Source organism: Indicator indicator, chromosome 34 (assembly GCF_027791375.1).
Source record: "Indicator indicator isolate 239-I01 chromosome 34, UM_Iind_1.1, whole genome shotgun sequence".
NCBI lineage: Eukaryota > Metazoa > Chordata > Aves > Piciformes > Indicatoridae > Indicator > Indicator indicator.
This window is the reverse complement of record NC_072043.1, coordinates 3,005,045-3,031,765: the sequence shown is the minus strand read 5'-3', so window position 1 is coordinate 3,031,765 and position 26,721 is coordinate 3,005,045. Positions and strand designations below refer to the sequence as shown.

General features: G+C 47.7%; 1 protein-coding gene across 1 annotated transcript in view; it reads right to left on the bottom strand.

Annotated features, from left to right (window-relative positions):
* Nucleotides 1–1,253: 1,253 nt before the first annotated feature.
* Nucleotides 1,254–26,721, bottom strand: part of GRIK4 (glutamate ionotropic receptor kainate type subunit 4) — a 146,177-nt gene continuing 120,709 nt past the window's right edge. Inside the window, exons 12-19 of the mRNA XM_054395622.1 lie at nucleotides 25,500–25,613; nucleotides 16,609–16,718; nucleotides 13,981–14,154; nucleotides 13,669–13,834; nucleotides 9,229–9,454; nucleotides 5,258–5,386; nucleotides 2,142–2,260; nucleotides 1,254–1,619 (exon numbers count right to left, since the gene is read on the bottom strand). Coding sequence (XP_054251597.1) covers nucleotides 1,254–1,619; nucleotides 2,142–2,260; nucleotides 5,258–5,386; nucleotides 9,229–9,454; nucleotides 13,669–13,834; nucleotides 13,981–14,154; nucleotides 16,609–16,718; nucleotides 25,500–25,613 — 1,404 coding nt within the window. The remainder of the gene's footprint in view (nucleotides 1,620–2,141; nucleotides 2,261–5,257; nucleotides 5,387–9,228; nucleotides 9,455–13,668; nucleotides 13,835–13,980; nucleotides 14,155–16,608; nucleotides 16,719–25,499; nucleotides 25,614–26,721) is intronic.

Genomic DNA, 26,721 nt, shown 5'->3' with positions numbered 1-26,721 from the left:
GCTGCTGTTGTTGCTAGGGAAGTAAATATTTTCCTTGCATCGGATCCCGGGGCTAATGGTTTTCTCAAATGCTGGGTGGCATCGTGGCTGCTAGACACAGACTGTAAAGTCACCCTGCAAGGGGGAGGGTGCTCCGTGGGTCACGGACAAGGGGAGGTTGTGAGCTCGGGGCAGAGCTCGGAGTTACTTCATTGGGAGCGTGCAGAGCGCTGGCCATGGACGCTTTGGGGAGCCACTGTGGGCAGCAAATGCCACCTGCCTGGGCTGGCAGGAAGGGCAGCCTTCCCCAGCACTCCCCACTCTCTCCTGCTCCCACCTCGCCTTCCTCTAAAGGCTCCCCCAACCCGCATCCCAAAAAAAAACAGAAAAGAAAAAAAAAAGAAAAAAAGGCAAAAGATAACCCCAGAACTAAACACAAGACACAGAACCCCTGAAATTCCAGGCGTTTCAAGGCCTCTTTGAGTTCACTCTGTTTGTTGGTTGGGTGTTTTTTTGTTTTTGTTTTTTTTTTTTGGCATTTTAATATATATATCTCAATGCATATATATATATTTATATATATATACGTATTTGAACAACTCCTCAGATGGACTTCCAGCAAATGCTGCTTCTCACGGGGACTGTGTCCCACCCCTCCCCCTCCGTCCACCTGCCACACTCTGAATAGGATGAAGAGTTCAGCACCTGAAACCTGGTGCCTTGGAGACTAGGTCCTGACATACCCCAAATAAACTGAAACAAAATAATGGCTCCTCCCTTCCCATCCCTTATCCACATCAAATAAAAAGACCCTCCCCACCCCGGTCCCCCGCTTTGAGAACATCCCCTGGTAAGTCTGCGTGATGGGGAGACAGCACCAGCGTCCTTTCTCCTGGTCCTGGGGGGTTGAGAAGTTGCAAGAACCGCTCTTGCCCCTCGGTGGGCAGCATCTGCTGTAACCTCTTTACCCAACACATCTCTCCTTCCCCACCTGGGAGCCGCACAGTGGCACCGAGACAGCTGCTGGGGACAGGCCAGCGGGAGGAGCTCGCCCCTGCTGCGCCGAGCCATGGGCAGACGCTCATCCTCCTGGGCACCAAAACCAAAGCCGAGCCTCTGGCCAGGCTTGCGCCTTGCTCTGGAGAAGCTGGGTAACTGCTTTGAATTTAAAAACGGGTTGACATTATACAAGTCCATGTTCTGTAAAATGGAACAGGACCCTCTCGGCCCACCTGGATGCCTCCTCTCCTCGACCTCCCCCCCGGGCACCAGCGTTACTCAGGCTCGCTGCTGTTGGTGGTCTTCTCCCACTCCAGGCTCTCTTCGCTCCGCGCAGGCGAGCCCACAGCCGGCCGTGCCCGGAGGCCCTGGAAGCGGCGGCACTCGGGGCACACCCGGATGTGCGTGCACCCCCGGGCGACCAGGGCAGCTTCTTGTGCCAGTCTTTGTGCCAGGGGATCTGGCTCGCCCCCGCTGCACAGCTTGCCGTTGCTGAGCGTGGTTGTGCTGCGGGCTCGGCGCTCCTCGGGGAGAACAGGGCGAGTCCGAACCATTGCCCCTCGCCTCCGACGAGGGTGGAAACTGTCCTTGCAGAGAATGATGTTGCGCAGCTCCGTCACCATTTCTTGGCACACCGACACCTGGAAGACAGACCCGAGACGTACTGCTCGCACCTGAGTGAGCCCAGCAGTGCTGTGTCTGCTCTGCGTTCTGATGCCCAAGTGTTAGGCACTGGGTTGGTTGATCTGGGTGCTTTGACTCCAATGCTTGGCCAGTTACACTTGATTTAACCCAACAGATTCTGCCTCTTGTGTTCTGGATCCCCAAATCAATGCAAGACCCAAACCCACTGCAGGTAGAATCGTCAGGTGATCTCATCTCCAGGAAAGATGGGATCTTGGACATGTGTACCTGGCCATGGTACACATCCTTGTACCCTCCAAAAGCCCTTGGAGCAAGCCTACAGCCTCAGCCTTTGTAGGAGTGCATGAGAAGCTGGTGAATTTTAGACTCTGCCCAAAGCTCCTAGCCTGGTGTGTCTCATTACTAGCAATGCTCAGCTCAGCCTGGGTGCATTACTTGCTCCAGAGCACTGCCCTGCTGAGCACCCTGCAGACACCAATAAACACATCCTATCCAATCAGGATGCTCTCAGCTCCTACCTCTGACTGCTCAGAGTGCCGAAGGCTCCACAAAAATTCCAGCATTGCCATGAAGATTGCTACGATTAAGCCACAGATGAGAACCACGAAGATTCCACCAATATTCTCCATTCCCAAGCCTGAAATAAAGCAGAAGGGACAATGCTGTGGAGAGGGTAGGCACAACATAAAGAGCAAGCGTCACTGGAGAGAAATCCCAACTCTTTGCTGTTTAGTTGGCATTGCATCTGCCCAGCCAGGGACCAAAAATCTGCCCAGCCAGGGACCAGACCCACACAGCCAGCACTGTCCTATTAATAGCCAATTGCATGGCTCTGATGGCAAACTGAGTGACTTGCAATAACTGCACGATCGAAAGAGCCTTCTCAGAAGTGATGATTTTGCAGATAAACAGCAAGTACATTGAAGGAGAGTACAAAGCAATTTGTGGACAAACTGAAAACAGGAGCACAAAAAAAAAAAGGAGAGATCAATCGGGCACATTAATCCCTGCAAATTATTCACCCAGGTCTAGTTGCTTTGAAGTTTGAAAAGGAAGATGAGCAATGTTGTTAAAGAAGATGAGATGAAGAAGACAAGAAAGGGCTTTAAATGAAGCTGGCACCAAGAAAAAGCTCCTTTGATTGCATTACAAAGTGCTGATGAAAAATGATTACAGCTTTTTGTATTGCAGTAGCAAGGAGAGGTTCCAAGCAAGAGCTGGACCAAACACTGTACAGTGAACAAATGGAGTCCCTGCCACCTAGGGTTTGGGTAGATTTAGACTGGATATTAGAAAGAAATTCTTTCCAGTGAGGGTGGGGAGACACTGGAGCAGGTTGCCCAGGGAGGCCATGGATGCCCCCTCGATGGAGGTGTTCAAGGACAGGATGGATGAGGCTTTGAGCAACCTGGGCTGGTGTGAGGTGTCCCTGCCCATGGCAGGGGGATTGGAATTAGATGATCTTTAAGGTCCCTTCCAGCCCAAACCATTCTGTGAATCTTTGGGTGCTTTCTGTCCAGCACCCTCTGGTCCACGAGGAGGAAACAGCTCCTTCCAAGGGGTGATTTCATCTCACCCCCTCAGACAATTTGCTTGTAACAGGATGACTCCCATTTGTACTGACTGTGGGTGCTGTTCAGCCACCTTGGGTCAAATGCTTTGCATGCAGAGAGCTTCATTTGGAGCAGGGACTAAATTGCACACACACACACCGGCTTCCAGCCCTCTCCTCCACACCTTGTGCACCAGAAAGCTCACCAGCTGCACAGAAAAGGCACCCCTCAAGAACCTGGCCTGAGCTTTTCAAGAGCTGAGGCTGTCACCTCACTTCCCACCATGACTTCTGTCCCCAAAACTGCAGCCTGTGCCTCTGTCCAGCCTTGCAGAACAGGACCATGAGAGGAGCCAGGGAGCAGGGCTGGTCTCAGCACACACAGTCCAACAAACAGCTCTTCACTCCTGTGCTTGTTGGGTTTGGGTCTCAGGTGGACTGGGCCACTGATTATTGGATTGATTACTAAAAAGCATGTCATGTTTTGCACTGAGGTGACTGTATGAGGCCATTACTCAACAGGAATATCTATAAAAATCTTCCTCTCCCCTCTATAACATTAAATCAAAGTGTAAGTATCAATGATTTATTGCCTTAATCTCTGCGTGGCTGTCAGACATAAAATCTCACCAAAATCCTTGTAAATCGCTGACCTGTTTTGTTCTAAAACTTAGGAGGCCACATTTCTCCCTCCTGCTCTGTCATTCTTTTGGCATTGCCTCTGGAGCAATCGAGTGACTCTGTAAATCAGCCCTTTGTACAGATGTTTCCCCTAAGACAGCAGTGGCAGGGCAGAAAACATAGCCCATAGTCATAGTTTAGACCCAAGGTAAAGGACATCCTCTCAGCAGCTCTCAAATCTGAATTTAGAGCCAGAACCTCTTTCTCTACCCTTCTATCATTCTACCTAAGTGCCATTTGAGACACCCATTCCCAAGCTCACCTCAGAAGTAATTCCTTCCTCCATATACACATACCAACAGACTACAGCCTTCCTCATTTCCCAGGTGGAGAAAGGGAGCCCTAACAGAGGGCACAAAACAGCAGAAAAACTTGTCCAGGCTCACAGAGCACGCCTGCTAGTGCCACAAACAGCCCAGGAGCCCACCTCCATCCAAAGCCATCTCAAAACAGCCCAAAGACCACATTCCACTTTACAGTCGCTTTTTGCCCAGTCCATGGAGAAAAAAAGACTCCCATGTTGCCTTCAAAAGAGACTTCTTTAGTAGCTTAAGGCCTTACCCTGATGTCTTACAATGAGCCAACACCTTCTGTCTTGAAATTAACAGCCCAGGCTTGCAGCACTGCTCAACAAGGAGGACAGGTTCACTGTCCTTATGGGGTCTTGTCCAGCCTAGCTCGTAAACTGCATGGATACACACCCCTACACCTGCTACAATGGCAAGGAAACCCAAGGTGAGTCCACCTTGGCTCTCCATCTCTGCTTTCAGAAAGGTCAGAAGATTGTCCTTTCGTCTGGGGGACCTGCTGGCCTCTCCAAAAACACTTGCTGAGGAAAGGGTGACTGCCAAAACTAAGGAATGCAGCAACTGCATGAAGCTGGCAACTGCTGTCACGCCAGGACATCAGCCTAATGTGGCAGCTTTTCTGGCAATTTGCATAGCATTACCCAGAAGAATTTGCTCCTCAGTCTACAGATGTACTAATAATGTCCCTGTGTCCCTTCCTCTGGCTGTTTAAAAGGCCCTTTCACTTGGAGCTATTAACCAGTGGGCCTGTGGTGGACATACATCTCCCTTGAAAGAACCCAGGATTTTGGTTTGATCCCTTTAGCCATCCATTTTCCCAGACATTCATTAGAAGCTAATTTTCCCTCCATATGCCTCCAATATTTGTCATTTGGTTGCTCCTGCTATCTCTGCCCCAGGCAAAAACACACAGCATGAGGTAGAGCAGAGCTGTTTGGCTTTCTCCTTGAATTGTGAAGGAAGGAATCTCAGGTCAGAGGAAGGGGAAAAAGCAATTCTTGGGCAGAAACCCTCATGTGCAGATGGACATTCATCCTTCCACTGCTGGCAAGGATGCTTCTACTTCTTGGTCCCAGAGAGCAGCTTGGCTTACCTTTGGCTCTGTGGTCCTCCTCTTTGGGGCATTTCCCTCCTTCCCACCACTTCCTCTTCAGGATTTCCAGGCGGTTGTTCTCTTGCAGTTGGAGAATGGCCAGGTCAAACTCATCACGGAACACGGAGCCTGCAACACCAAGAGGTACCATGGTAAGGCCCTGCCTCAGCCAGCCTTCCTCCCCACTCATCCCCACCACCATGCCCTGCCAGTGTGCCCAACTACAGAAGCTCATCTCTGAACGCTTTGGAAGGGGCTTCAGTCCATGTAAGCCCCTGAAACCTGCAGCCTCCCTGCTGGGACTGCCAGCTGGTGCATGTCACTTGCAGATGGTAATGTCTCCTGTCCACCAAGACCCTCACAGGCCATTTGAAGAGGGGAAGCTCTTACAAGGGGAAGCTTTGTCTCCAGGGGCACATTCTGAACTCCAGGAACTGCTGCTCCTCCAGACCATGAAGGTCCTTCTCCTGTCATTCCACCTTGCTCTAAGACTCCATCCCTCAAAGTGGTGCACCGTATCAACAGCAAATTCAAGCTATATGCAAGCTGGGGTAGAGGAGGTTTGTTCCTGTGCTCAGCACCAACTTCAGCTGCACTCTGGATGGTGTCTGCTCCTAGAGATCCCAAAGAAGGGCCGTGGGAAAGGCTGCTGCTCCCCTGGTAACCCTGCACTATTGTCCCAGCAAGCAGCTTTCTGCTCTTCTTATCTGCTACAGTTTCACTGTTTAACAAGACAATGTCAGAACAAATTTAGTCCTGAAAGTGAGGATTTGTACTCCTGATCAGGTTACTGTGACTTTACAAGCTTATGCATGTTAGCTAAACTGTAGTGTCTGTGACAGTTCTTACGTAATTCACCTTAACTCCCTATTGCTAAGTGTGGGGACTTAAAGGTCAAGAGCACAGCTTCCTGAGCCTGTGAGACTGGCCAAAAGATCAGCAGATCACTTGGAATAGCAACTGCTGCATCCTTTTTTCTCCATGCTGCCCTGGGAGATGATGTTCTCTTTCTAGCTCTCATATTTGAAAGACAAAAACCTCTGCATTTGTTAAACCTGATTAGTAGCAAAGATAGTCACTGAATTGTTCAGTTTTCTGTCCTGGAGGTTTCAGAACTGTTGCAGTTCAAAGGGGGAACTTTAGCCTAGCCCCTGACTGCAAAGACTGAAAGTGAAATAAAATTACCATTGGATGTAAAAGGAAAATAATGCTAAGGTCTATGGAATTCATTTGATTGCTAATGGGAATAGAGAGCAGAGGCATAAAGAGTTCTCTCTTTTCTTCTTTTCTCCCTTCTGCTTGCAACTTTTCTCTCTCTTCCATGGCCTTGCCAGGGATATCTCTGTTTTGGCTACTGTGTGAGCTAACAGGGAGGAGGGATGGAGTGGGAAAGGAGGTGAACAGGTCCCCTGGATGCATCCAGGGGGGGCTGAGGAGTTTCTGTGTTTATAAATTGTGAATATATCTATATTGCACATAGACTGTATATTTGGTACCTATTCATTTCATTTCATGTTTCTAGATTTTAGTTTGCTGGTAAATAGAGCTTCATTTGCTTCCAAAACCTTCTGAGCTAGTCTGGCACTTTTATTTTGGGGGTACTTTCTCCAAATTAGTTGGCGTGGTGGTGGTGTAATTTCAACCCACCACAAGAACCCACCAGCTGTTAAGAAACTTGTGCTAAAAACTACAAGAGTATCACTTTTACAGCACTTCTGAGACAAAATAAGGAGCACAAGACAATCGAAAACCACTGGGAAACAGTCAGCAAAGAGCAGATATGCAGAAAACAAGCAGCAATTTGGAAATGTCTTTGACATTAATTATTTAAAGAACCACAGTCACGTGTCACAGGGCTCTGGACCAAAGCAGGGTCTTCTTGTACATCTAGCTCTGAGTGTGCACCTTGGGCAATTGCAATGGATTTGGGTTTTGTGGCAGTTTTAGGCTGTGCCTAGGAAATTTTCCACAGATCTTGAACAGAAAGTGAGACAACGTAAATAAATGACCTTTGGATGTATAGAGGAAAATAGTGGTAAGGTCTAAATAACCCCATTGGTCTGAAAACCAACATAAAGTTAGATGTGTAAACTAACTTTCTGTCTTTTAACTCCCTTCACTCTGGCAGGTCCCAGCTCTGGCTTCTGCTGGCTTTGCTGACCTTGGCTGCGGTGCTTTGTTGTGGCTAAGTACTAACAAAGCTACTCTCTGCTCTTTCTCTTGTCCTCTGTACAGGGGGAGGGAAGGAAGCAGGGAGGGGGAAGCTGTTGATAACCCCCTGCTTTGTCCAGGGGGGTTCTTGTGCTGTTTATGAATTGGATATAGTGCAAATAAATTGTAAATATTGCATATAAATTTTAAATATTGCATATAAACTGTAAATATGGTATATAAATGGTAACTATGGTATATAAATTGTAAATATGGTATATAAATGGTAACTAAGGTATATAAATTGTAAATACTGCCTGTAAATTGTAAATATTGTCTATAAATTGTAAATATTGCTTATAAATTGTAGATATTGTATATAAATTGTAAATACTGTCTATAAATTGTAAGTATTGTCTATAAATTGTAAATACTGTCTATAAATTGTAAGTATTGTCTATAAATTGTAAATACTGTCTATAAATTGTAAGTATTGTCTATAAATTGTAAATACTGTCTATAAATTGTAAGCATTGTCTATAAATTGTAAATACTGTCTATAAATTGTAAGCATTGTCTATAAATTGTAAATACTGCTTATAAATTGTAGAGCATTGTCTATAAATTGTAAATACTGTCTATAAATTGTAAGCATTGTCTATAAATTGTAAATACTGTCTATAAATTGTAAGCATTGTCTATAAATTGTAAATACTGTCTATAAATTGTAAGCATTGTCTATAAATTGTAAATACTGTCTATAAATTGTAAGCATTGTCTATAAATTGTAAATACTGTCTATAAATTGTAAGTATTGTCTATAAATTGTAGATATGGTATATAAATTGTAAATACTGTCTATAAATTGTAAATATTGCCTGTAAATTGTAAATACTGTCTATAAATTGTAAATATTGCCTGTAAATTGTAAACATTGCCTATAAATCGTAAACATTGCCTATAAATTGTAAATATTGTATATAAACTGTAAATATTGCATACAAATTGTAAATATTGCCTATAAAGAGCAAATATTGTAAGTTGTAAATATTGTCTGTAAACTGTAAATATTGCATGCGAATTGTAAACATTGCCTATAAAGAGTAAATATTTCATACAAATTGTAAATATTGCCTATAAAGAGTAAATATTGTAAGTTGCAAATATTGTCTATAAGCTGAAAATATTGCATATAAATTGTAAATATTGTCTATAAACTGTAAATATTGCCTATAAATTGTAAATGTTGCCTATAAATTGTAAATACTGCCTAAAACCCATAAATATTGTCTATAAATTGTAAATATTACCTAAAAACTGTAAATATTGCCTATAAGTTGTAAATATTGTCTGTAAACTGTAAATATTCCCTATAAATTGTAAGTATTGCCTATAAATTGTAATTATTGCCTATAAATTGTAAATATTGCCTATAAATTGTAAATATTGCCTACAAATTGTTAAGTATTGTCCATTTTCTACATATTCATTGCACTCCATATTTTAGCTTGTGGTTTTGCTTGTAAATGCAGCTTCATTTGCTTTCACCTGAGCTGGTCTGGCAATTTGAAGTTGGTGGGGTGGGGGGATAATTTCACCCCACCACAGTTTCAACCTGAGATTTTTAAAAGGGGGAAAAAAAAAAAAGGAAAAAAAGAAAAGAAAAAGTAGAAGGGGAAAAAAAAAATTAAATAAATGCCCCCTGGGTAGCAGAGCTGTGAAACGTGACGTTGGCTTTAGAGCCGGGTTCAAGCCTTTCAAACGCTCCGGTCCTCTGCCGCCAGCTGAGAAGGACTAGAGAATTGTTCTTCACTGCCTACCGACGGGCATGCCAATCCCGTAGCCCTTGGTGTCCAGAAGGCCCCCGACCTGGGTGAGGTTGCAATTGCGCTGACGGTAATACTCGTTCATGGTGGACTCCAGCAGGAAGGCGTAGTTGGAGTTCAGCACCCGCGCGATCCCTTCCTCCGTGCTCTTGACGAAGACGCTGGGCTGCTTGGAGTACATGTAGTTCCACATCCGCTGGTAGGTCTGGTAGCGCGAGTTCTGCGGCAGGAAGAGGGCAGGGGCAAGCTCAGCTAAGGGTCATCATAGGCTCACAGGATGTTAGGGGTTGGAAGGGACCTCCAGAGATCATCCAGTCCAACCCCACTGCCAAAGCAGGACCATAGAATCCAGCACGGGTCACACAGGAACACATCTAGATGGGACTGAAGTCTCCAGAGAAGGAGACTCCACAACCTCTCTGGGCAGCCTGTTCCAGTGCTCTGTGACCCTCACAGTGAAGAAGTTCCTCCTCATGTTGACGTGGAACCTCCTGTGCTGTCATTTATACCCATTGCCCCTTGTCCTATCACAGGATGCAACAGAGCAGAGCCTGTCCCCTCCCTCTTGACCCCCAGCCCTCAGATATTTGTAAACATTTATTAAATCCCCTCTCAGTCTTCTCTTCTCCAGAAAAAAAAGCCCCAGGGCTCTCAGCATCTTTTCACAGGACACATGCTCCAATCCTTTAACCATCCTGGTAGCTCTCTCACTGGACTCTCTCCTTGTCCCTCTTGAACTGGGGAGTCCAAAACTGGATGCAGTATTCCAGGTAAGGGCATCTTGATCACAGAATCAACCAGGTTGAAAGAGACCTCCAAGATCATCAAATCCAACCGATCACCCAACCATAACTAATCAACCATAGCATGGCACTAAGTGCCTCATCCAGGCTTTTCTTAAAACACCTCCAGGGACACCGATCCCACCACCTCCCTGGGCAGCCCATTCCAATGGCCAATCTCTTGCTGTGAAGAACTTCTTTCTAAGATCAAGCCTAAACTTCCCTCAGCACAACTTGAGACTGTGTCCTTTTGTTCTGTTGCTGGTTGCCTGGGAGAAGAGACCAACCCCCACCTTTCAGCAATAAGGTCTCCACTGAGCCTCCTCTTCTCCAGGCTAAACAGCCCCAACTCCCTCAACCATTGCTCACAGGGCTGTGTTCCAGACCCCAGATTAGACACCGCTATGAAAACAGTCCATAAAAGCAGGTTGAGAGAGGTGATTTGGTGACTCTGCTCTGCTTGGACCTCACCTGCAGTACTGTGTCCAGCTATGGGACCCCCAGCATAAGAGAGATGTGGACCTGCTGGAGAGGGTTCAGAGAAGGGACACAAAGTTGATCTGAGGGCTGGGGCACCACTTCTATGAAGACAGGCTGAGGGAGTTGGGGCTGTTCAGCCTGGAGAAGAAAAGGCTCTGGGGAAACCTTATAGCTGCTTTTCAATATCTGAAGGGGACCTACAGGAAGGCCGGCAAGAGACTGTTTAGAAAAGCTTGTGATGATAGGAGAAGGGGCAATGATTTGAAACTGGAGCAGGGGAGATTTAGGTTGGACATCAGGAGGAAGTTCTTCACAATGAGAGTGATGAAATGCTGAAACAGGTTGCCCAAGGATGTGGTTGAGGCCCCATCCCTTGAGACAGCCTTGCTGTGGCCCTGGGCAGCCTGATGTAGTTGAAGGTGTCTCAGCTGACTGCAGGGGGATTGGACAAGATGCCCTTTGAAGGCCCCTTCCAACCCCATGCAATCTGCGGAAAAAAGTCAAAGCAGATTTCATACCAGATTCAAAAAGGAATTAAATGCCTAACTTTCATTTATTTCCATGAGATTGAGAGGCCCAAAATGCCTTTGCAGATTTGAGAATTTGTTGGCAAGGCTGGGCATGAAATGCCAATAAGTTCCAGCAAAGCTCTTTGTATAAATTCAATTTTGGACAAATAAAAAGTTTCCACAACACCATATCAAAACCACACACATAAAAAAAAAAAGCCAGAAGAGACAGCTTGTGCTTGCCTGATTTAAACCACCCAGTGCTCCCCACAGAGCTCAGCCTCTGCTGTCTGTCACTAGAACCTTGTGCTTGACAGTTCACCAGTGTCAGAGTCAGGCATCATCACCCCGAGGAGGGCACTGAGGGCTGGGGTTAGCACTAAAGCTCCCTGGGGCTTGCTGCTTTCTAAATCCAGGTTTTGGTTCACCCCCCTGCGAGGCAAATCAAAGTACCTGCTTAAGAGAACTGGAGTCTTTTTCTTGACTGAACTCAAACTATAAGGTAACCAAACTAAACCAAAGCTCAACAGCCCCAAATCCTCAGACTTTGCTAGTGGTTGAAGCCAGCTTGGTTTGACTGAGAGAAGAGCCAATCACACTCAATGTCTCTTGCCTGTGCTGAGCAAAGACTGAAACCTGTGTGCACAAAGCCTGAAGATAAACACACTCAGGTCCACATTTCTCAGCTTGCTGCTTTTCCCTCACCTTGCATCTCTGCAGCACACAGAATCCTTTACACCACCTCCCCTCCTGGCCAAGGTGGTAGCTATGTGCCATGCTGTCAGGCCCCTCCTGCCACCACACTTTCAAGGGATCATTTTCTGTGCCTGGCCAGTGATGCTGGAGAGCCTCAGGGAATCTGCTGTCAACCTAATTACTGTCCTCATCTGTCCAGCTCTGTCCCCTGGGTGCAGTCTCTTGGGCAAGAGACAGGAGACAGATGAGCAGGGTGCATGTTTGTACCTGATTCACTGTGCTTTAAAACCTTAACCCTGTGTGTTAGTGCCAGGAGAAACAGCTGCCAGGACAGGTTACAAGGCAAGATGCTTCAGCAGTGGACAAATGCCTCATGGACACCAGGAAGTGAGGGGTGGTGAAGACAGCCTCAGCCATATCTGCTTAATTCCTCACTGTGTTTGACCCACCAGTGTTAAACCACAAGCCAAGTGGATCCCAACATAGTTTAAGGCATTGCAAATGGTGCAAGAACATCTCCTGCTAATTCCTTCTCTGGTAGCAGCACCTGGCAGGCAGCAGAGAGCCACAGTCAGGATTTTTAAACTTGAAAGCCTTACTGAAAAGAACTAAGCAAGTGCCTCACATACAACCACCTCAGTCACTTGGGCTCTGTTCAGCTTATTTTAGATGTAATGCTATGCTTAAAAGTAGCTTTCTACCAACCCCCCGAAGGGTGTAAAGTTGGGTTGAAAAGCTCAGGCTCACTTGAGAGATTTCTCATGCTTTCTAATTCAGTTCAGACTCAGAGGGGGGAAAAAAAAGTGAGAAAAGCTTTATCTCCACTCAGAATTTCAACAAGTAATAAATAAATAATCCTGAAGCAGTTCTTTGTGCATTCAGAGCACAGCAGAAAAAGATTCACTCATTTATTTCCCTTCTGGATAGAGCAGAGAAGATAAAAATTAAATTAGGCTAAGTGGCCTGCATACCTTTGCATACACTTGGCTGACTTGTTCTCAGTGCCACTGACCACCTGCAAGACTCCAGCACTGTGACATGTGCCAGCCTAGCTGAGGTCTGCCAACGTCCCTTTGCTTACCCAGCCTGAGACACTCACATAAAGGCTGAGATCGCATCCAAAGTGCAGAGAGACCTATGGAAATGGAGACTGTGTCGTGTCACTGCTGGGGTGCAGGGATGCACTTTCCCATCCACATGGTGACACCCAAAGGGTTAAGCTGCTTTCTAAGTCCTCTGCTCCAGGGTCCAGCACAGATAGAGTCATAGAATTGTTAGGGTTGGAAGGGACCTCAAGGATCAGCCAGTTCCAACCCCCCTGCCATAGGCAGGACACCTCACACTAGATCAGGTTCCTCAGATCCACATCCAGCCTGGACTTACAAACCTCCAGGGATGAGGCTTCTACCACCTGCCTGGGCAACCTGTTCCAGTGTCTCACCACCCTCACGGGGAAAAACTTCTTCCCAACATCCAATCTGAATCTACCCATTTCTATTTTTCCCCCATTCCCCTTAGTTCTGTCACTCCCTGACACCCTAAAAAGTCCCTCACCAGCTTCCTTGTAGCCCCCTTCAGATACTGGAAGACCACAGGAAGGTCACCTCGGAGCCTTCTCTTCTCCAGACTGAATAGCCCCAACTCTTTCAGTCTGTCCTCATAGAAGAGGTGCTCCAGCCCTCTGATCATCCTCGTGGCCCTTCCCTGGAAACATTCCCGATGCCGTGACCCTAGTCTTCCAGCATCCCAAGAGCATCCCAGCTGCTGTGTTACAAACCCAGCCCTCCCTGTCCTCCACCATTCACCCCATCATCACCCACTGTGGATCTAGCCCAGTTCTGTGTACCCAAAGCAGCCAAGGGTCTCTCCAGAGGTCCTCTCCATGACAGAAACTGGGGTGCCATCCCAATCTGACTAAAGGGTGCCCTCTGCACCCCCTGCCCCAGTTAGCAAAGAACAGGGTTTACTTGGAAGAAGGTCATGCTGGAGCCACCATGGATGGTGCCGTACTCGATGGCTGTCTGGTCAGCCAGGTCATCCACAGACTCGATGGGCACGTCCATCCGCTGCACCGTGAGGAAGGCAGCCAGATTGGCTGTGTAGGAGGAGATGATGATCAAGGTGAATGCCCACCTAGGGAAAGGGAAGTGAAGACAGTGACCTGAGATTTCCCCACGGACTGAATCTGACCTCTGTCCCCATCCCCTGCCTCTCATCTGCTCCTGGCCAGAACAGACCCACAGAGAAGCCTTCCTCGGGAGGAGGGCTGAGCTCCTTACCAGACTCCACTGACACAGCGGGTGGATAATGCCTGGGGGGCAATGGTGGAGCCTTGCTGCATGAATCCTCCCACTGGAAACCACAAGCTGTTGCCTAGAGAGTACTGATTCACCAGAAGATTGCACCTGCCTTGGGAGCAGGGGTGAGGGCTGTACCACTCGTAGGGTGTCAATCTAAAATGACAGGAAATGGATAGCTCAGGTAATTCAGTGGGAAATGAAGCACTTCAGGGAAAACTAGCAAAGAGGAAAAAAAAAAAAAAGCAAAGCTGTGAAGCCCTCTCTCTCCTGGAGGGAGATATTCCTGAGGAGGAAACTCTTTGCTGTCAATTGATGCCCAGGGCACAGAGCTGTGTGAAGTGCTTGCTCTAAGACTGAGAAGCCAGAGGCTTCCTTGTAAAGATTTGCAAAAGTTTTGAGAGGCTTTGTTGAAAATCTGAGCATGGGTGGGCTGCAGGGAGGCTGGAGCCCTGTGTGCAAAACTCATACCATAGACAACCACAACCATTATTCAACATGTGCACAGTCTTGATCTGATACTGAAGTCAAACATCCCTGGCTGTGTTCCCTGCTGGAGAATGAACATCAATAGGAAGCTGAAAAGTGCAGTGTGTGAGAACTGACTGCAGCACACCATCGTGAATTGCATTGCTGCAAATGCTTGCTCTGAGAAGGTTTTGATTGCCTCAGCAAGGTCTAGGTCCCAGGTCTAGTTTGAAGCCAAGTGCTGATATTTGAAAGCATCACAGGGACAGGACAGAGGTGGGAATCTGAACTGGCAGCCTGTCACTGGAGTGACTGTAGGCCAGCTCTCTTGTTTGGCTGTTTCCAATCATCAGCTCCCTGGTTGCTAAGAAAGTTTTCTAATTCCTTTGCTGCAGTTCATTATATTGCTAATGGTTAACCCAGCCAGCGCCTGGGAGGGTCATTTTGGGGCTATTGCCATCCAGCTGCAGGGCTCTGCCAGCTCACACAGAATTCACCAAAATGTGGTGCTTAGTGTTGTTTCTTCATCTCCTACTTCACTGTGATGCCAGTGAGGCAGAGCTTTTTTCCTGGAGGCTCTCTACATCTGCATCAATCACTGGCAGTAGTAAGCACTGCTCTGGGAGAATCTTCTGCAGTTCAGAGGGTTCAAAAGCTCCTCAGTGCTGAGCAAGGCAGAGAGCAGCACCCACACCTCCATCTCCAGCAGGAAGCTGTGCACAGGCACCTTTCTGGAGGATCTTATTTAAACCATGAGGAGGGGACTAAAGAGGCAGCAAATGTCAGTCCACAGAGAGTGGTCTGCTTTCTTCAATGGTGTCTCCAGAACCACGTCACTGAGGCTGCAACAGCATTTGAAGACACCATTAAAGGCTTGCCAGGATGACAACAAGAATTGGGTATGAAGCATGTCCTGAAAGAGCTGCCAAGCCCTGAGCACGTCTTTGGCACACACTGCCAGGACACACACTGCCAGGACACACTTCATCTCTGTCTGAAGAGGCCCATCTATGTCACCAACCATAAACACTTTGCTAGGAGGTCAGGGAAAAGAGAAATGAGCATGGACCCTGGGCCTGCTTTGGACAAGCACTCAGTGATGTATTTTTAAGCTAATTTAAATTAATCATAGGGAAACAGAACTGAGTGCTGTCAAGTGAGGCTCTGCACATCAACCAAGAGGCTGCTGAAAGATGTTAATGAACTTTCTTCTTCTGTACACACTGGGTTTTAAAGAGCCAGAGGAACCTAACATCACTACCGGAGTTTGCATTAAATATCTTTGAATTCACTCTCTTATATCTAGCAGCCTCCACCTTTCCTGTTCAAGACAAGTGGTTGGTTTACCTGTTGCAGATGAAGCATCTGTGGGGAGCAGCACCATTTGCACAGCACCAGCTCTACTCCTAAACTTCCCACCCTTCCCAGAAAGCTCTCGGCACTGGCCCCCACCACCATGGCCAAGCACACTCCTGAACAATGCTCCTGCTTGCCCTGTGACTGCCATGCCAAGGGCCATTCAAAGGCTGCCATATGAGGAAAGGCTGAGAGAGCTGGATTTGCTCAGCCTTGAAAGGAGAAGGCTTAGGGGAGATCTTATTGCCATGGACCAGTACATAAAGGGGGGGCTGCCAGGAGGATGGAGACTCCTTTCCACAAGGAGTCACAGGGAAGAGAGAAGGGGTGATGGGGACAAGTTACTGCTGGGGAGATTGGACTCCAGGAGAAAAGGTTTCCCCATGAGACCAGTTAGAGATTGGAATCATCTCCCAAGGGAAGCAGGATTCCCCTGCACTGGGCAGTTTGAAACCTCAGCTTGCCAGGGTGCTGGGCTACCTCATTTTAACTCCACTATCCCCCAGAAAGGTTGAACCAGATGATCCTTGGGGTCCCTTCTGACCTGGCATCCTGTGAAATGCATCAGCAATGTGCCTGCGCAGGCACTCAGCAGTAATGCCTCAGTCCCCAGCTGGCAAAGAGCAGAGGGCTGAGATGTTTCTGCCCACACACCTTACTGCTTCCTCCACATTGATGGCCTGGGGGATGTCCCTGTGTCCCCCTACCCACCCCTCACCCACGGGTCTGGGAGCATGACGCTAGATGGCATCGTGAGGAAGGGAAAGGCACCGCCAGCAGCATTACCGAGCCACCAAGAAGAGGACGCAGCTGACAGCCAGGTAGGCGAGCAGCATGAAGAGCCAGACACCAGGGGAAAAAGGATCCAGGAACGAGAAGTAGCCAGGTTTGCGGCCCTGGAAGGGAAAACACAAAGGAGTTTGACCTGCTTGCATTCCTACAAATTAAATAATCTGTTCTGCAAACAGCAGAGAAATTCCATCTCTGCCCCAGCACTGGCAGCGGGTGGGAGCAACAGAAGGGAAATGAAGTAAATGGAGCTTTGCAAAAGAAGGCAACTAGGTGACAGCAGATGAAACAAATGACTGAATTCTGCACCACCTCCCTGCTGGGATTCCTCTCCTAAGACTCTCCTTCTCCCCACCTCAACCACTTTTGATCCTCCAGGCAAAGGAGGAGGTGAGTTGATAGAAAAATGGAACCAGCTGCAGCACTCTGCCTTCCCCATGGCAGGATGTGCTGCACCCCTCGCCTGCAGGGCCTCCCAGGGGTTGTCCCCATCTGCAGCCCTTGTCCACTCAAGCTGGCTGCTAAAAACTGTGCTGGGCAGAAGCAGCCCCACTGGGAGAGCAGTCCTGAGCTCAGAGGTGGGTGGGATTGTCTGCACAAAGCAGAGCAGGGAGAAAAGATTTTTGTCTGTAAGGAGAAGAAGAAGAAGAAAAAAAGAGACATTTGCAATATTTCTGGTCTTCTTTCTTCAGCCTTGAAATGTTTCTTCTCTACAAAACTCCATAGAATTATTACTTTTAACTCAGGGAACATGATATTTTTATCTCCAGGATGCATCAGATTTTTTTTTCCTCTCATCAAACCATTTTTTTCCCTTGAAAAGTAAAGCCTCACTGCTAGAAAAAAAAAAAAAAACAAAAACAAAAAAAAAAAAAACCAAAACCAAAACAAAAACAAACCCAACAAAACCAACAAACCAGCTTTTGGTCTTCTCTTAGAATACCTTAAATTTTCGCAAGGCCACTGCCACCACTGAAATCTTGTCAAATGCAGCAACATTAGTGCAAAGAGAGCATTAAGTTCTAGGAGAGGTCTCCCAAAGGCTGCACACCTCTCATTTTGTGAGTGTTCTTCTCCTACCACCATCAGCTCTGCATTTGCAGCCGCTCACCAACACAGCCTGCCCCAGGGGGCAAGGAGCAGCCACTCCTTTACCTCTGAGCACACTCAACACAGCCATGAGGGAAAAGGGCAGAGGTGAAAACAGAGTGCAAGCCACAGGACTAGAGAAGTGTTGTTTTGCTTTCTGTGCAATTTCAAATAACATCCATGTGGAGCAGCAAGTGCTTTGTTTCAGTGCTGTGCAGCCCTACCACATCTCTGCCACCCCAAACGCTGCAGCTGGTCCAGCAATGCTCATCTGCCTCAAGCATCTTCTCTCCTTGCTGTCTGGTCTGAAAGACTCCCAGCAACTCCCAACACAGGCCTAAAGGTTGTATTAAGCCTGTGGGATTATGAGCCCTTAGCTCACAGGAGCCTGCATCTTCTGCTCCAAACACAACATCAGTCCTGGCACTGCAAAACCTCAAGCTCCATAGCTTCCCCCAGCACTTGTAACTGGGAAGCTGCTCACGAGTCTGAGCTCCTGCAGAGGCTTTTACTGTAAAGTCAGAGTGGAAACAGCCTTTTATCACATCCCAGCCAGGCTGTCAGTGTATTTCTTACTGGCACCTTGCTCTGCTGAAAACATCTATCACTGTTTGCTCAATGGAGCTCACCCCAGCAGCCGCTTCCCAGCACTGGCAGCACAGCAGCTGCTCTGCTGTAGGTTGCTCGCTTTACACAAAAGCTGCTGCTGGGGATCATCTCTGACACACACACAGGCCTCATTTTTCCCTTTTCCACTACTTTACCCTGCCTGCCTGTGACATCCCATAAACTACCAATAGCTGGTAACAAATAACCCCTAACCTCCATTGCCAGAACACACCTAGAGCCATCAAAGACCAGAGTCCTGAAAATTTAGAGCTGTGCTTAATCCAAAGGAGGGAACAATTTTCTGTTGTTTCCCCATGAAACAGAGTTGGTTGTTGATTTTTTTTCCCTTCCCCAGACTCAGGCCAGCACTTTAAATACCATTTCTATTAAAATCCAGTGTTTTACTACTGAAGTATTCCTATCTTACACAAAATCTGAATTTCACAAGGTCTTGGTGGTTCCTCTGAAGATTAAGCTGTTGCTAGAAAAGGCAAGAGTTGTTGCACAAAATAAAATCTTCCTCTGCTAAAAATATCCCAGGAGGCTGTGATATTCTCAGCTCCAGTCATCAGCTGGGACTGCAACATCTCAGTAACCTTCCCACAGCAAACTCTGCCCTGCATGAAGTAAAGAACCACCACACTAGAACATCCTATCCCTCTGTCCTGAAGGACAGGATGAATTTGAGCTTGGGATCCACATTAGCATTTTTAGAGAACCTGGCTTATTAAAGCCTTTGAGCAAATGGATGAGCCAGGAACTGATGGTTCAGAGGAACCTGCCTCCATTTTCAGATTAATTTAAAGTCACTTCCCAAGCAAAGGTTCAGATTCTCCTGAGTGTCATTCTAGAGCTTCTCCTTAAGAGAAGGTCTCTCTTCCATACTGGCTTATCTCACTGTGTTCAGTATAAGCAGGTGAGGCACAAACATTGACAGATAAGAAGTTTTTCTTTTGTCCTTTCCCCTTTGTAGGTCAATTGCTGCTATTTTGTTCTTTTCCTTATATTCTTCCCATAAACCCAAAGAAAGACAAATAACTGCTACAGCCCACATCTGAGCCTTCAGAGCTGGAAACTACGCTCCTGGAGGATCTCAGAGCACCTGCAACATCCTCTGCTGGAGCTCCTCTCACTAGCTCAAATCAGTGGAACAGGCTGCCCAGGAAGGTGGTGGAGTCACCATCCCTGGAAGTGTTCAAGAAGCCTGTGGCCATGGCACTTTGGGACATGGTTTGATGGCCATGGTGGTGTTGGGTTGATGGTTGGACCGGATGACCTTAGAGGGCTTTTCCAATTGAAACAATGATTGCTGAGTCTGCAGACTCCAAGGCACACTCCCTCTGCGTTTCTTGCTGATCTCACCCAGCAGACAATGGCCTTTCCAATGCCAACACGAAGCCAAAGCTAGGCACTGTCAAAGCTTTTTCTCCATTTCATTGTTAATTAATGAATTTCATTCATTGTCAAAGCTTTCATGTCCAGAGACTGCATGGCTTCCCTGGATGCCCCATGTGCACCTGGTTCCCTTTTTCATCCAGAGCTAAACTGACTCAGCTGCTTCTCTTCTTCCATAGGCACCTCCACACTCAAGAATGAAATGAGGCAATGGGAACCTGCAAGATGTGAAGGGCACTGTCTGACATCAGCCACACACAAAAGGCTGTTCCAGGTGGCTTATCCCTCCCTGGCATCCCAGAGCTGGCAGGAAACTCCCAGACACTGGTGGTGCCTTGGCGGTGGCTCCCTCATGAGATGCTCCTGTAACAAATTTCCTCTCTGTAATTAAGGCCTTGGTGTCTTGTCTGCATTTCTGGGGCAGTTTGTCAATAAATTATTGCTCATTAAGGAAATTGCGTTGGAAGCTTTAAGTCTCAGGCTTGGCAATGACTCTCTCCTGTGACTTTACAGTAGTAGTAGTTCTGCTCCTTTTCAGCTACAGTCATTTTCAGGCTGCTGCTACATATTCTTTTCATTCACAGTTGTGGATAAGAATAAAGATATTCTGTTCCCACAGAGGGCACAAACTCTTTTATCTGTCTGTTTTGAAGATGGGAATGACAATATCTGGTGTCTGTCAGATATTTTTAGCTGGTCCCAATATAGCTTTGTTAATTGGAAGAGCTATTTTTCCTGGAATAGAAATGTTCAAAATGCCCAATAATTGATGAAGGCCTCCTGCAAATCCTCAGATGGAGGCAGGAGAGTTTTGTTTACCCCTTCTCAGTCCTTCTTGGAAGCTTTCGTTTGCAGCCAGAGAGAGTCAGTTTTCTGGGCAGATACTGGTGACAAAAAGCCTGAACGTGAAGGACATCTGGGGAGAGGAGGAGAAGAAGAACTCTGTGGCTTGGTGATGAATTTGTCTGTGTTCAGGTCCATAACTGACCTCATGACTCCCTGCACACACACAGAGTCGGAAGGGATCACAGTGCTCCCTCAAGCAGAAGCAGTTAGCACTGCCTAGGGCATTTCTCACAGGTCCCTACAAAAGGCAGGCAACAGAACTCTCTGCTGCCTCTGTAAGGCAGAAGGAAAGCAAGAAAGCTCAGGCTGGAAGGACAGGAACATCAATAAGTGCTAGGTATCACTGCAGTGCAGTTGGGTTTACCAAAACAAAGCTAGGAGGACCATGTCTGATGTAGATGCAGGTCCAGAGCCCTTCCTCTCCAGACTCTTTCCCCTGGAGTCAATAAGCAAAACCCAAGTACAAGCATCTGTGAATTCTGAGCCTAACTCAGGGTCACCAGATGGTCCACAAAGGACAAGCCAATCCACAGCACAATCCTGAGCATGCCTGGGGCCAGTGGTTGCTCCCACCCCTTCTGCAGTGAAGTGGGAGGCTTGCTGGCAGAGCAGCACAGGTTGTCAGGAGCGCTCAGCTCCTCTCAGCTCCTCTGCCTCAGCTGTCAAGCCTCCTCTGGCTGGAATGAAGGGAGCTATTCATTCCTTCCTTCCCATTTTGTATCTTCTCTGGCAATCAAGTGGAAACACTTTAAGCCTCAGTTGACTTGGCCTAAACTCATCTGTTCCAGTGTACTCACCAAACCTACATTTTCTCATCTTAAGGCAGGGCACAGGAAGGACTTTCAGGACTGATGAGCCTGAATCATTCACTAGCTAGGTCCTCCTTCCCTGCTGTAGAGGCAGAGGTGAGCAAAAGCCTGTGTATGCTGCAAACAAACCTGACTTTCAGCATCCCCCTGTGCAGAACAGGCACTGGGCACTTGATTTCAGCCCTCTGCCAGGCAGAATGACTGCTCAGGACCTGTCAGCTACCTCTTGCCTTCCACAGGTGCCACCAGCTAGTCAGAAAGAGGAAAGTAATAAAACAAAGGAAGGCTTTTTCTCTTAACAGCCTGCAAGCATCCAGCCTATTAGAGACCCCACGTCAGAAATCCATACTTGATTATATCACAACAAGTGAAATTGAGAAAAATGACAGCCCCAGTTAAAGCTGCCAGTGTTGGTTATGTGTGACAAGAGCCACATGCACTGTGGTGGCTGAGTTGGCAGGGTTGGGGGGAGGAGAAAAGGAAGGGGGAGCAGGGGGAGACATCATTTACCACTGGAGTTACAAGGCACTGAAAACAAAATGTCATCACACTGGGAGGAGAGCAGGGTGTGGAGGCAACTCCTCAGCAAGAAGATGTATCTGTGGTTCTGTATCTGATCAGTGGTGTGATTAACAGATGCCAGCTGCAGTTTTTGACATCGCAGAGATGTTTGTTGGGGCGGATGAGGGAGGGGAGGGAAGGGGACAGCAGTGGATGAGCTCTGCAAACCACATCCTTAAAGGAAACCCAGAGCTATTAGCTATCTTGCCTTGCCTTCTTAAATAAATATTTACCAGTTTAAGAAGTTAATTGCTGCACAGCTCTCAGACATGCTCGTGAAGCTAAGCAGGAGAGGTCTGGACAAAGAGGGACCAAGTGCTAGAGAGAGAAAGGGGAGCTCTGGGCTTGCCTGCTGGGGAGACCTCCCTGCTCCCAGGGAGGGCATGAGCCCAGGATGCCCCTGCCATCATTCCTCATAGCCTTGAAGCACCAAAGCAGGGCTTGCTGCAGAGTTTATTCATGTTTAAAAATATCTGAGGGGTGGGTGTCAAGAAGAAGGGGACAGGCTCCTTTCAGTTGTGTCCTGTGGTAGGACAAGTGGCAAAGGATACAAACTGGAACCCAGGAAGTTCCACCTCAACATGAGGAGAAAATTCTTTACTCTGAGAGTGATGGAACCCTGGGAGCAGGCTGCCCAGAGAGGTTGTGGAGTCTCCTTCTCTGGTCTGGATGTGTTCCTGTGTCACCTGCCCAGATGTGTCCCTGTGTCACCTGCCCTGGGTGACCCAGCTTTGGCAGGGGAGCTGGACTCCATGCTTTTCAGAGGTCCCTTCTAACCCCTACTATTCTCTGATTCTATAAAAGATAAGACTGAGAGGAGATCTATGATCCTAAGACCTGACCTGGGAGATGCCTGCCTGGGTCACTGGGGAGCTTCCTTACTCAAATCCCCGAGTCCTTCGTCAGGCAGCTGAAGACCAAGTCCTGCCCAACGGCAGGGGACTGTTTGCCAAACACTTTTAAGACTGTAATTATTAATCCTGTTCAGTTTGGTAAATGCCTGAAGGGCAGGAACGTGGCTGTGTTGCATTACTCTGGTATCAGCACAAGCAGCAGATGGTCCCTGCCCTGAAGAACTTCCACTCTAAGTAGATGTGTCAGACACATTTATATCGAGCTCGTGCAGTGGCAGCAGCAAATGCCTTGCACTTCCAGAGCAGATCACATGCAAACTCTGCACCAACATTCCTCTGTTTCCTCTGGAGAGAGCAACATCAGCTTCATGCTGCTCAGGGGATGGTGCCTCGTTAAGGGACTTGCTGAAGGTTATGTTGCAAATGGGAGGCAGAGCAGGCACGGCAGCCAAGCCTCCAACTTGGGAAATGAATGTGAGAAAGAAACTTGATTGTGAGTCCAGCCAGGAGAGGCTGGCACAGGGCAGCTGGTGGCCCTGAAAACCACAGAATCACAGAAATGTTTTGGTTGGAAAAGAGCAAGCCCAAACATCAACCCAACACCACCATGGCCATTAAACCATGTCCCAAAGTGCCATGGACACACTTTTACGTACACCTCCATGGATGGGGACTCCACCACCTCTCTAGGCAGCCTGTTCCAATCCCTGACCACTCTTGTAGCAGAAATTTTTCTTAATCTCCAACCTAACCCTCCCCTGGCACAATTTCAGGCCATTTCCTCTCATCCTAGTACCTCATACTAGGGAGAAGAGACAAACCCCCACCTCACTCCAACCTCCTTTCAGGAAGCTGTAGAGAGCAATGAGCCTCCTTTTCCCCAGGCTGAACAACCTCAGCTGCTTCTCACCAGCCCTGCTCTCCAGACCCTTCACCAGCTCTGTCACCCTTCTCTGGACCTGCTCCAGCAATTCAATGTCCTTCATCTGATTTCTGGGAACTTGAAGATTTTGGCCCTTTTTGGTCAGTCAAGTCATTGATCCTCAATTGTGCAGTACCAGAGGGAACAAAGCTTTAACTGGATTGTAAATACTTGTTTTTTTCTTGGCAGGAGCCACTCAGCACACAGAGATGTATGCAGAGGGTTGTTTATGTCCCTACCAAACCCTGCATCCTTAACAGCCTTCTACTAAATGGAGGTGGAGGGAGAGGGGAGCTGAATTGTTTTATCCTGTTGGCTGCTAATGGGAAACCAAGACTGTAATTTGTATCACACTCAGCACTGTACAGAGCACATTTCTAAAAGGCAGGTTGGGAGTAACCTGACAGTGCTTGCCAGAGCTCACCTCCTGTGACCCCAGGGGCTTTGCCTGGCCATTGTGGGCAGTGCTGGAGAAAAACCTGTCCTCTCCTGAGCTTCTAGCAAGAAGCAAGAACAACATAGAATGGGAATGCAAGAGGATCTATGGGAATTCAAGGTAACAAGTGTTGTCTGAGCAAAGACATGACACAATGCCATGTACATGCTTGCACAGGTGAATCCCCTGGGCAGAATCACAGCTGCTCTGCTCTCAACCATAGGCCCATGAGTTGCTAAACAGGCACCACATAATCCCTGACCTGCCTTTTGGGTGGCAGCAGCTAAGCATACTGGGCTTGCAGAAGGTGGTTGAATGCAGCAGAGCAAGAACCAGAGCTGGTTGCTAACCAATAGCATTGTGCCCTTCTTGCTCCTCCCTGGCCACACAGAAGCCAGGGGATCTGAGAGCACTTGTGCAAAGCAGGGAGCACCTCCAGAATTAAGGAACCTTCCTTGGGCTGAAGGGCCTGCTGGTCTTTAGGGAGGATAACTGAGAGGAGGCAAATGAGAAGGGCTGAGAGCATAGAAACACAGCCCACCTGGGCAAGGAGCTAATTGCCCACAGTGGAGAGCAGCCACCCTGCCTGCCTCGGGGCAGTGTCCTGGGCCACCTGGGGAGTGACATTTTGCCCTTTTCCCTCCTGTGATTTCAAATGCAGAAGACTGATTTGCAGGTAGAGCATTAGCAAGAGCTGACAGCAAAGAAAGCCATCTGAGATATCTTTCTGGCTTGATCTTATTCTTAGATGTGAGAGGGCAGCAGGGCTGCACACCACAGAGGTTAGGATCACAGTTGAGATTAGGGCAGTCGGGTCCCAACATCAGCTAGGTGAGCCCATAGGTGTTCTAGCCCAGCCTCCCAGACAGAGTCTCCACTAGATGCAAGCAGAAGGTTACTCCAAGCCAGGTTTAGTGGAGTTGTGGAGCCACTCAGACACACTGCTGGGTGTTGCACCCTTCTAGCCTAGCCTGCCCTTGGCACACCTCACCACAGCGAGCTCAAAGCCATGCAAAAGCCACCCTGTGACTTTTACTGGGCCTGAAGCAGAACCAGACAAGCTCCCCAGACCTCCCCTGGTAGCACTGATCTGGCAGGGCTCTGCCTGGGGCCCCTCACCATGGCAGGAAGTGTTGTGTGCCTGGGGAGGATGGGAAGGGGAGGCAAGGGGGCTAAGGGATTGAAGAAGAGGAATCAAATCCACAAGGCAGAGAGACAGTGAGAAGAAGGAAATAAAAGTCGAGCTCATTTGTGTTCAACTAAGAAACCAAAATATTTTTATGAGTCATTCATTTTTCTTCTCTAACTAGGCATGTTTGCATGCAAATAATGGAGGGACATAAATGGCTGTAAAAGAAGTCTCTTACCATATGAACTCGGTAGAGAATGCTAATTCCCAAGGTCATGAATGGCTTAGAGAAATCGATCACCTTCTCCCGCTCCGCAGTAATCGTCAGCCCTGCCACGGCCAAATCGGCTTTCTGGAGAGAAAGGAGAGCAGAGAAGATCAGGACCCTCAGCCTGAGACAGGCAGGAGGCAGGGGAAAGCAGCAAAGCCATGCCCAGAGCCACACACCCCACCTGCTCCTGCAGGATGGACAGGGTGCATTTGCTGCAGGGCAAACCCCAGGCTCTGCGGCAGCCAAAGGAGTTTTGCTGATGATGTTCAGACTGTGCTGCTGCGTCCCTCTCCCAGGGTGGGTTTCACACAGGCCCTGCTCAAACATACTCTGAAGTTTAATCCACTTTGTGTTCTGGACTGTTCTCCTCATTTTTCCCTCTTCTCATCTGGCTGTTTTTATCTCCATACCTAAAGGCTGGGAAAGCAATAAAGCTCCTCCCGGGGAGCTCACTGTGCTAGGAGCTGTACTAAGAGCGAACAAACCAGCAGCCCCTGCCCCTGAGTGCTCACAGCCTGGTTGCCATTTCTGTTCATGGAATGCTTTAAGACTTGGCAAAACAGGAGCCATCCAGACAAGGAATATTGTATTAACCCAAAGAAGATCCAACCTCCCCCTTCCAAAGCTCCTGTGGAACACAGCTGTCCCCTTCCAGCCAAGACTTGCAAGCACCACAGGTAGGAAAGCATAACAAAGCAGCATCATTATCCCTCTACTCCAAGTCAGGAAGTTTACAAGGCTGCCAGTCCCAGACTTCCAAAATTGCAGATCAGTTTCCCAAAAAAAAAAAAAAAAAAATTCAGAGGACTGGCATAAAAATTTTCAGATTGACTTGCAAAGCAGCTGAGGTTGGAGAGGGAAAAATAAATCTTTTCTTCCAGTAATATAGGTAAGGGATTTGAATTCTAAATATTATTTTTATTACTACAGCTCGTTTAATGTCTGTAATTGCTTTCTGTAAAACTAAATCCTCCTCCATTCCCATGCACATTTTTTTGCCTGCTTTCCAGGATGGTGATTATGCAAATGGCAAAAAGAGAAGGGGAGGGGGAAAGCAAAGCTATTGGTGGTGGTCATCCCTAAGGGTCATAAAGTCTGTGCAGAAGCCAAGGCACCCTCGGGCCCCAGGACCTTGTAAAATAAGAAGTTTATCTCCTTGGATCCATGTGCTAGTTATAAACACACTACC